Source organism: Hemicordylus capensis, chromosome 4, assembly GCF_027244095.1.
Source record: "Hemicordylus capensis ecotype Gifberg chromosome 4, rHemCap1.1.pri, whole genome shotgun sequence".
NCBI classification, from domain to species: Eukaryota; Metazoa; Chordata; class Lepidosauria; order Squamata; family Cordylidae; genus Hemicordylus; species Hemicordylus capensis.
In genome coordinates, this window is record NC_069660.1 from 15,046,440 (window position 1) to 15,057,727 (window position 11,288).

The 11,288-nt window shown below is 44.3% G+C and overlaps 1 protein-coding gene across 2 annotated transcripts in view; it reads left to right on the forward strand.

Moving 5' to 3' along the window:
- Positions 1-10,174, forward strand: part of HRH3 (histamine receptor H3) — a 47,371-nt gene extending 37,197 nt beyond the window's left edge. For both annotated transcript variants that reach the window (XM_053313293.1, XM_053313295.1), the window contains exon 3: positions 6,417-10,174. In XM_053313293.1, the coding sequence (XP_053169268.1) occupies positions 6,417-7,307 (891 nt within the window). In that variant the 3' untranslated portion in view covers positions 7,308-10,174. The remainder of the gene's footprint in view (positions 1-6,416) is intronic.
- The last annotated feature ends 1,114 nt before the right edge of the window (positions 10,175-11,288 follow it).

The following is an 11,288-nucleotide window of genomic DNA, read 5'->3' on the forward strand; positions in this document are numbered from 1 at the left end:
GTGTATCATCCCTACTACCTTGTCATGCCCTTGTTTGTAGTCAGTCTGTGTGATCTTTTTACAACAGCTGATTAGGTGGCCCATGGTTTCATCTGCTTCTTTACAAAGGCGGCACTTGCTGTTTGTTGTGGATTTTTCAACTTTTGCTCTTATTGCATTTGTTCTTAGTGCCTGTTCTTGTGCAGCCAGTATTAAACCCTCTGTTTCTTTCTTCAAGTTGCCATTCTTAAGCCATTGCCAGGTCTTGGTGATGTCTGATTTTCCACTTATATTGTGCAAATATTGACCATGCAGGGGCTTATTTCTCCATTTTTCTGCTTGGTTCTTGACTTGTTCTTTCTTGTAGGCCTGCTTTCTTTCATTGGTGTTGAATAGTTTCACGTTATTGACCATTTTAAGTGCATCTTCTTCACTGTCCCTGATATATTCTTCAAGGCCTCTTTTCTCCTCCTCTACTGTTTGATGGACTTGCAGCATTCCTCTTCCACCTGAGCTCCGAGGGAGGTATAGCCTATCGACATCACTGCGGGGGTGCAGAGCATGATTGATGGTCATGATTTTCCTGGTCTTACGATCCAGAGTCTCTAGCTCTGCCTGGGTCCAGTCTATTATTCCTGCAGTGTATCTGATAACAGGTATAGCCCAGGTGTTTATGGCTTGTATGGTGTTCCCGCCATTGAGTTTGGACTTGAGGATTTTTCTAACTCTCCTGATGTATTCACTTCCAATTTTTCTTCTAACTTCAGTGTGCGCGATGTTATCAGCCTGGAGAATGCCCAAGTATTTGTAATGTTCTTTCTCTTCCAGGTTCTTGATCTTGCTTCCATTGGGCAGTTCTATTCCTTCTGTTTTTCTTATTTTTTCTCTGTTCATTATTAATGCAGCACACTTGTCTAGTCCAAACTCCATTGGTATATCGCTACTGAATATATGGACAGTGTTTAGCAGTGATTCGATTTCTGACTGGGACTTTCCATACAACTTCAGATCGTCCATGTACAGCAGATGGTTGATTTGACTTGATGTTTTAGATGTTTGGTATCCGAGGCCTGTTTTGTTTAGTATTTGTGAAAGTGGGGTCATGGCGATTACAAACAACAGAGGGGATAGTGAGTCCCCTTGGAAAATGCCTCTTCTAATGCTAACCTGTCCAAGTGTCTTGCCATTGATTGTTAACTGTGTACTCCACATGCTCATTGCTTTTTAAAATAAATATCTGAATGTTTTTGCTGACACCAGTTGTTTCTAAACATTTTAGTATCCATGTGTGAGGCAATGAATCGAAGGCTTTCTTGTAGTCAATCCATGCAACACTTAGAATGGTTTTTCTTCTCTTGCAATTTTCTAAAATCATTTTGTCAATCAGCAGCTGGTCTTTTGTGCCTCTGGTGTTCGGGCAATTTCCTTTCTGTTCAACTGGAAGCTGTTTGTTAGTTAATAAGTGTTGCATTACTTCATCTGCTATTATTCCAGTTAATAATTTGAACATGGTTGGCAGGCAGGTTTTCGGTCTATAATTACTTGGAACTGCACCTTTTGCTGGGTCTTTCACTATGAGATGAGTTTTCCCAATTGTTAGCCATTGTTCAATATCACCTCCTTGCAAAATGTGATTGAACTGTTTTGATAGTTGTTTATGAAGGCTTGTTAGGTGTTTAAGCCAAAAGTGATGCAGTTCACCATTGCCTGGCGCAGTCCAATTTTTAATTTTCTTTGCTCTTTCACTTATTAATTCTGGTGTTATTATTAGATCTTGCATTTGTTGGTTACATTTTTTGACCTCTTTCATCCAGCCTGCTTTTTGATTATAATCGATTGGATTGTCCCATAATTTCCCCCAGAATTGCACTGTTTCTTCTTTATTTGGTGTTTCTACATTTCTTGCAGTTTCTCCTTCTATGCTTTGGTAGAAACGTCTCTGATTTGACTGGAATTGGAGATTCTGCCTGTGTTGTGTAATTCTGGCTTCATACCTGCTAATCTTCTTTGACACTGCTGTTATTTGCTGCTTTATTATTTCCAGGACTTCTCTAATTTTCCTTGAATCTAGGTGGTATTTTTGGATCAGATACTGTTTGGTGTTTTCATTCTTCAGCTTCTTGTCTTTCATATCTTTCAGTTTACTAGCATCTGATCTAAGCCTGGAGATTTTATTTTCTAATCTAATCTTCCATTTAGGTGATGTACTGCTTTCTTTTTTTACAGACCCACTGATCTTATATCCGAGCTCTTGTGTTGTTATTGTTGCTGCACTGTACATTAGTTGGTTTGTTTCTTGCAAATTATTGGTTGTTATTTCTGCAAGTGCAGCATTGACATCTTTTAATGCCTGAGTGAGTTGTTTTTTGGCAACTGTTTTTAGAGCTGGAAGTCGAACCCTGGTGGTTGTTTGGTTCATATGCTCAGTTATTTTTTGCTTTAGTTCTTGTTGTTTTTCTGTTAAACGGCATTTGGGTTTTTGCAGTGAAGGCAAAGGGGAGGTTGCCTGGTTTTGATTTTGAAACAGTTCAGTAACAGTGGCATCCTCTATTTCCAACAGCTCCTCCACCTGCGCCTGAGCAACTTCTTCAATTGGTGGTAATTCTTCTTCCATATCTTGAGCCTGTGTTGCTCTTTGCAGTTCTTCCAGCTCAACTCCTGTGAATACTTTATTTGTTATTATGTATCTTCTCTGGTCTGCTAGCCTTTGTTCTGTTATTTCTGTTATTTTCTTCTTCTTCTTCTTCTTCTTTACATTTATATCCCGCTTTTCCTCCAAGGAGCCCAGAGTGGTGTACTACATACTTACATACATACTTGCGCAACCACACTAACTAGGAATACAAGCTCCTGACATAGTGCATCGGATAAGCCCAATATCCTTGCATTAGTGCAACAAGATCATGCAAATGCAGTGCTAGTCTGAATTCCGGCCTCTGTGTGGCTTTGGGCAAGTTGCAGTGACCTACCTATGGATCCCCAACTATGACATTATATTAATAAGGAAAACGACAGGCTAATGGCTTGGGCACTCAGCAGACCTGCTTTGCTGTTTCATCTGCCTGCAGCTGAGTTAATAAAAAAGCACTTTGTATTCCGAGGACATTATATAACAATTGTGCTGATGAACTGGATCAAAGGTCCATCTAGTGCCGGAGTCTGTCTTCAACAGAAGCCAGCCAGATGCAGCTGAGCTCACAAGCAGGGCATGTCAAAGATAGCCACCTCTAGTTTCTTGCCTCAAGCATTCTGCAATTAGGGGCATGCCATCTCCAAATGAGACTATTCACTGGTACTCAGTATGGGTACTAGCTGTGATTAGATCTACTCACCATGAAGCTCACAAATCTGTTTACTGAGCCGCCTTAACTGGAGGCTACCACCACATCTTGTGGAGATGAATTCCATATAAGCAGTAAAGGCTTGTCCAGATGATAGCAACCCAGCTTTGCAGGTCAGAGCTGAGATATACAACTGAGAGCATGAGTAATGTCTCCGAGAAAGTTTGGAACTTTCCCCCTTGACTCACCATTGCACTCAGCTTGGACAAGTGCCAGCCAGACCAACTGTATGTCATACCTTGGCCCTGCACTGGTCTTGCCCCACTACATGGGCCAGGAAATACCATGAAGGGATGATGATAATCACATTCTAGTTCCTAGATGCCTTGGCAGTGACTCTGAGGCTGAAGCATCCCTGCAGATATGGCAGAGGAGTCTGCCTCAGGGACACCTCTGATCGCGCAAGCCAGTCCAAGGCCCATTTCTGCAGGCTACCCAGAGAAAAGGGGCAATATCTGACTACCCTTGACCAGAGGCTTAGATAAGTGAAGATTCCAGATTGATACCTCTTCTGCTACCAACTAAACACCCAAGACCCCTGGCTCCAGGGGTGTAGAAATAATTGAGCAGATGAGTTCGAAGAACCCGGGCCCCCAGCTCCTGAGGTCCCCCCAGCTCCTCTTGTGGTAGCAAGCATGACTGGTCCCTTTAGCTAAGCAGGGTCCTGGTTGCATATAAATGGGAGACTATACGTGTGAGCACTGTAAGATGTTCCATCCAATCCTTAGTGGATGGAGCCCCTCTGGGAAGAGTAGAAGGTTCCAAGTTCTCTCCTTGGCATCTCCAAGAGAGGACAAGATTTTTTTTTTAATAGGACAAGATTTTTATTGAACCAACAGAGATTCCTGTCTGCAACCTTGGAGAAGCCACTACCAGCCTGTAAAGACAATACTGAGCTAGATGGACCAATGGTCTGACTCAGTATATGGGAGCTTCTATGTTCTTCATTATCTCCCTCACTCTGAAGGCCCCAATCCCCAAGCTACGCCTCGGCCTGGCTCCCTTGTATGCTTCTGGCAGAGAACACACTTGGGGACCACCTAATGAGGTTGGAAATGCCTCATCCAAGACAGGGTGCTGTGTGTTGGTTCCTTTAAATACTTGCTTGTTTGGGGCAAACAGCCTGCTTGCCTATTTAGATGCTGAGTGGAGCTGAGCCTCAAATCATCATAGAGGCTTGACCTCTCTCTGCTTTCTAGAGCCTCCTGAGATCTGTTGCTCTGTATATGCTGACCTGTGTTATAAATGAGCCTCATTCTGGCTTTGCTCAGTACTGTGCAAGCTCTGAACCCAACTGCTATAAGGTGCTTGTAATATTAAAAGCAAATATTACTTTTGCCTTTGGCCTGTAGGGAGAAGGACTACCAAAAGAGTAGCCCCTGTTCTTAAAAACTGGGTCCATCCCTGCGTGTTCTAAAAGTGCTGCAATAAGGGATACCAACCATGATTTATAAAAGCAATTAATATACCACTGAGATGTCTTAGTTTCCATCCAATATCTATTTCTGGATCAGTGTTTTAGCTAGTTGCTGGATGTCCCACTGGAAAGGTAGATCAGCTGGAGCAGGGACCCTCCTGCAGATATCAGCCTACAAGTCACATCATACCTACTTACTGGCCTTTGTGACTGGGCATGATGGGAGTTGTAGTTATTGGAGCTAGGACCCTGGCAGCATCAGCTCTCAGCTGCAATGTCTCATAGTGACCACTGGGGTTTTTTAGGGTCATGGATAAAAGTGTTGTACCCCTCCCCTCTCTGTTCTTCCAGTGTTAGTCTCCATTTTTAGCCTACTTTCCAGTAGGCTTATGAGATCACCCGGCATTCTGCGTGTGTGTCCGTGTGTCCCTGTGTGTGTCCATCCATGTGTATCCCCCCTCAACTTCACAACACCTGGACCAATATGAACCAAATCAGGTACAGTTGTAGGGACACCTCAACGACATAGTTTGTGATGATGTCCTCCACCCCAATCTATGATGGCAAATGTGTAAACTTTTGAGGTGCAAGTGGGCTAACTTGTGAACCACTTAACCAATGCCCAAATGGCGTAGTGTGTGATGATGTCATCTACTCCAGTTCAAGATGGTGGCTGCATGAACATCTGAGGCGCAAGTGGGCTAGCTTGTAAACCACTGAACTGATTTGTCCATAGCTACAGCCCAAGGGAGGCAGAGTCGGTCTGCTTTGGAGATTGAGGCTGAAGGGGGAGCTATGATAGGATGTAGGAACAGATGGAGTTGCAGGCTGGAACTGGAGGTCAGGATTACAGAAACAGAGAGCTGAGACTGGAAGCAGAAACAGAAGCAGGAAAAACCAAGGCAGTGTCTTGAGAGTAGGCATGAGAGAAGCTCTTGGTATAAAGCTGTTGCACCAGCAAGTGCCTGGCTGAGGCCGAGGAGCTTGTAAAGAGAGCAGAAAGCCACATTCCTTCCTGAACTCAGCTAGATCCCAATCCAGGCCTAAGTCTGGGCTTGCTTCACTCTCTTTCTGAGTAGGCCTATGGGAAAAGATGCCTCTGGCAGTCAGGTGAGTGGTCCCCACCCCAGTTCAGGGCCCCAGCCCTGGTTCTGTCACAGTTCTTGGGGTCCTATCAGGGGATGAAGAAGGATCTGGAGAGGGGTCAAGAGTGCAGATGAGGTGTTTGAGGTCCCCTTGGATCTCAGGTTCCTCTTAGAGCAACATCCACAGAAGGAGCAAACTCTACGTTTCCCTCCAAAGCTATGGTCACCACAAGATCTTGGTGGATGCTAGGGATTCCTGCAGGGGCTGCATCCTCCTGCTGCCCAATGAAAGAGGCATCATTGGGGTATTGGCATGACTGGGTCCATCAGACCCCACCCACTTCTGATGAGGCCCATCCCTTAGGTCTCACACTCTCCCTACTGAGTCTCAGGATCTGAGATGCAAGTGACCTGGCAACCCTCATGTTGAGGAATCAAGAAAGTCTTGAGGTTGTGGCAAGAGGACCTGATCTAGGAGGGCTGCGGTGATGAGGATGGCAGTAGTGATCATGTTATCATTGGCGTTTATTTCTCTGGGGTTCTCCTGGTGAGTGGTGCTGTCTAATGAAAGTCCCTCCTGTCCCCCCTTTGCAGGTCTCATACAGAGCTCAGCAAGGGGACACCAAGCAAGCCGTGTTCAAGATAGTGACCGTGTGGGTCTTAGCCTTCCTGTTGTATGGACCTGCAATTATCAGCTGGGAATACATATCAGGTGGAAGCATCATACCCGAGGGGGAATGCTATGCTGAATTTTTCTACAACTGGTATTTTCTCATCACTGCCTCCACGATTGAATTCTTCACTCCATTCATCAGCGTGACGTTCTTCAACTTGAGCATTTACCTGAACATCCGGAAACGCACCAAAGTTCGCTTGGATGTCCTTCATGAGACGCAGAGCCAAAACTTCATAGAAGAGACAGAAATGAACCCAGAAGCCAAGCTCTCCCTGAAATGCTGTAAGTGGGAGCAGAGAAATCCAGCAGAAACCCTAGATGTTCCGAAGTGGGATGCTCAAGAGGAACATACCAAAGAGAATACAAATATAAAAGACTCACAGGCCTCCACCATAGAGAGCTTGGGACCTCCTGGCAACAAGCTAAAACCTTCCATTAGAAAGTGCTCTAAACACTCGATGTCTACTCTCTCTTTAGAGAAACGGATGGTCTCCCAAAACATGTCTCAGCGCTTTAGGCTCAGTAGGGATAAGAAAGTAGCCAAATCACTAGCGGTTATTGTGGGCATTTTTGGCCTCTGTTGGGCACCGTACACACTTCTCATGATTATCCGAGCTGCTTGCCATGGCCACTGCATCCCCGAGTACTGGTATGAGACCTCCTTCTGGCTCCTGTGGGTCAATTCTGCCATCAACCCTGTCCTTTACCCACTTTGTCACTACAGCTTTAGGAGAGCTTTTGTTAAACTCCTGTGCCCCAAGAAACTAAAGATCCAGCCACATAGTTCTCTCCAGAAATGCTGGAAGTAACCTGATCCATTGTAGGTTAGAAAGGACAGCTCCAATTTTGTTACTCTCTGGTAGTCTGCTTCTCTTGAGAGGTGTGAAAATTCTGCTGTCATAGGGGCTAGGAACATGACAGTGTTAATTTATACTGTGTAGTGGGATTTAGATGGAGGATGAAAAAGTACACTCAGAGGAGCTGATGCAGGCAGGCATGCTGCTTAAATCTGTGTTCTCCAAACCCATATGCATGATGAAGAAAGCTCTGCTCTGTGCAGCTGAGCTGGTATTCACACCTACCAGAAACAAGAGAGGAAGTCAATATCTTATTAGCAACGACTCGACAAAAGGTCATGGAGAAATATTTTTCAGACTTTGCTACCTGAGTTGTTTTGGCCAGTGGTAGAGCCTGAGATGTCCTACATGCAACATTCATGATCCAAACAGAGTTAGGGTCCCTATAATCCTTCCATTATGCCCACGCAGACCAGTCTGGCTCAGTCTGTGCCCTGGAATGGGGGGGGGGGCAATTATTGCAAGGCACTAGAGAATCTCCCAACCCAAGGCTTCTTCATCATTGCCATAGCTTGTCCATTTGCAAAGGAGAGAGTATGGCAACACAGCCTAATACCGGGATTCTCAAATGTGGATCTTCAGCTCTTGGACTACAAGTCCCATCATCCCCAGCCACAATGTCCAATGGGATGATGGGAGTTGGCTGGGGATGATCATCCCGTTGGACATTGTTGTAGTACTACAACAGCAATTGGGGACTCAACTGTGAGAAGCCCTGGCCTAAAGGCTTTGGTATAGTTTCCACCTCAGGGATGCTTTGCCACACAGTTAAAGACACCCCATCCCTAGTAATGGCAACAGGCTTCAAATAATAGCTAATCAGAATCATCTGCAAATTACTGTGTTCAAAGATATACACAAGCAACTAACAGAAAATTCCATGGGCAGCCAGAATCCCTTTGAGGGCAGAGATGAAGAGAACAATATAGTTGCTTGCAAACTGAACCCATTCCATGGTTCGTGCATCCATCCATCCAAACAATTATTTGCTTCACAGTGTTTCAAAAAGGTTCTGATGAAGTGATGTTATTACTACATAGTACAATTTGGGAGTGTGACAATGACATCTTAATTTTGCTTTGTGTAAACAGGACGTATTAGTTCATGAGCCAGGCCCACACATTGTGTCCATGGGTACCATCTTGGGGGATCAATACTCATAGTGATTTCTGGCAAGGTCGAGCATGGTTGCACTTGCACTTTCTGTGTGTTATCACTCCTTCTTTATCCCTATCCATAAATGATTAGGGTAAAATTGCAGGAAAGGATTAGGATAAGGCTTAGGGTAAGAATGGAGTAATCTTTGGAGAACCTTTGTGCAATTGTCATTTCCATTCATCTGACAGCATTAATAAAGAGTTAGAGTAATTTTGGATTTTAAAAACTTATTTAAAGCTTTCAGAACACCATTGCAAATTTGACTGCTGGGTGTTATTCACACTTGCCTTCATGCTGCGGGGTATCTGAAGAGCGAAGCTGCTTTGCAGCAGATTCACAAGAAGTTTAATTTGGGGGATTAAATTGGCATTCCACATAGCTGTTGGCTCCTCTCCGCAATCCCTGGCAGATCTTTTTCCTGTGCATTCCCACCTACTTGCTCCGGGTTTTTCCTCCAACCAATCTCAAATCACACCACAGAGGAAGAGGCAAGAGAGTGGGTTTTTTTTAGTTTGACAGCCAAGCTGGATCAAACAGCTGGCCGCTTAACCCTTGCCTTTGTGAGTGACTGCCTTCATCACCTCATGTTTCCCGCCCCCCTCACCGACCAAATAGAATCAGCTCAGACAAAAAAGGGCCCAGGTTACATCCATTCTGAATATGTAAAGCCTATGTAAAACATAGTAAGACGCACATTTTGCAGTTTGTGCTTGTGTTTAATTCAGGAATTTTTTCCTCCCACTTCCCTTCTGGACTCCCTCCACAGAGTATCACCGATCTGCAACAACACCTCTGTGCCCTCAGCACTTGCAATTGCAAATCACTTAGAGCAAACTATACCCCAAACCGCTGTCAAACTCCCTTTCACTGAGTTTTGAAAAACGCCAGTTTACTGGCACATGTTACAGAGAAACTACGGGGCATGACAGAAGCCCTGGTCCCGCCCCACGCAGCCACCCCCAGCCTCAGAAACTAGAGGATTTTTTTTTAAGCCAGACATACTTTGGGCTAAGCCAGAATGTGCAGCCTCCATTCAGGGAAAAACAAAGTCATGTCTGTCCTGGTCCCTGATAGCCTGCAGGGACTTTGAGGTAAATCAAGCTAATATGTGGACTGGCACACACCAATCCAGAGTAGATTTGAAATAAAAGCCCTGTCTGTAAAGCCTCCTGTAGGACCAATGGTCAGGACAACAAAAGCATGATAACACACTGAAAACTGAAAGAATTACAATGCTATTAACTATTTTCCATCCCTAGGAGTATAGGCCTTGTAAAAAATCACAATGAGTATTCGTACCCTCAGATGGTACCAACCACCCCAGTTGGCTCATGTACTATATGCAAAGTTGCATGTTGAAATCCCATTGATTTCTGTTGGTGAGTTATTAAGTACCTACTTAATTATCCTTCCCCCTACTGAAATCAATAGGATTGCAAAAGTGCTTAAACCCTGGCTGGATTTTGGCCTACCTATAGATAGGACAGGCTCCTGACCTGTACACAACTGCTCAGAATCAGCTTTGCTATTCAGAGATCTAAAGGTCGGTTTGAATGATACGGTACCTCCCCATGCACTTTGAAAAGGGATGCACCAAGGTGTACCCATTGGGACATCCATGGAAGCTATCCTGATGACCTCCTGGCATGTCCTTTTAGTGTGTGTGTTGGTTGTGGGGGACATTTATTGAAGTGGTCCCTTTACAAGCACTCCAATTACTTGTTTAAAGAACATGTAGAACGGTCACTCAGATGAGCAGTTCCTACATGTGATAAAGGGTCATTCCAGGAGGCCACCGAGATATCTGCAGAGGATGTCCTGACGGGAACACTTTTGGTGTGTCTCCTTCCTAATTGCGTGGGTGGAGATGGTATCGTCCAAACCGGCCTTGAGAGCTGATCACATGTAGCAGCTCTCCAAAGGCTCAGGAGGTGACCTATTACTTGATTTTAAAAAACAAAAAACCAAAACCTGGAGATGTCAGAGATTGAACCTGGGACTCTCTGCATGCATACCACATGTTCTGGCACTGAGCTATGATTCCTCCCAATGGTTCAAGCACCAGCTCTTAGCCATTACATCACACAAATGTGTGAGTTTTAAGAAGAAGGCAGTCTTCTTCATAAGGGACATTGAGATTAAGGGACAAAAAAACCCAAGAGGTGTTACTTCTTAACATGAGCCAAAGGTTTTCATTGCATAGTCTGCTTCTTATATATGCATGGGGAAGGATCAAGACTATCAGACTGATCAAACATATCCTTTTGGGATTAAAAACAACTCCAGTTCTCATTTGCCAACATTAATAAGTGTTTCCCCAGCATCCAAATGGTGTTTTGCTCTGGCTAGTCTGCTTTGATCAGACAAATATGCATGCTTTCTTTCTATAAAAGGTGTCTTTTAAGAGAGGCAGTTTCACAAGGGAGGCACTTTGATTACTATTAATTTTTTTTAAGAAAAGCTCTTGTTCTTTATGTGATATATTACAGCTGACCCTTACAAAAACAAACATCAATGAAGGAAAATTGTTGAGGCAGCTGCTCAGTCCTATCAGAAAGCATTGTGCTGCTTGAACATTTGGGCTGCTGCATCTAAATCCAACCCCAAGGAACAAAGCTGAATTGGTCCCTTTTGCTCTACTTGTCAGGCAAACTTCCAGGATACCATAATAGCACTAGCAATAGCACTTACATTTATATACCGCTCTATAGCTGGAAGCTCTCTAAGCGGTTTACAATGATTTAGCATATTGCCCCCCAACATTCTGGGTACTCA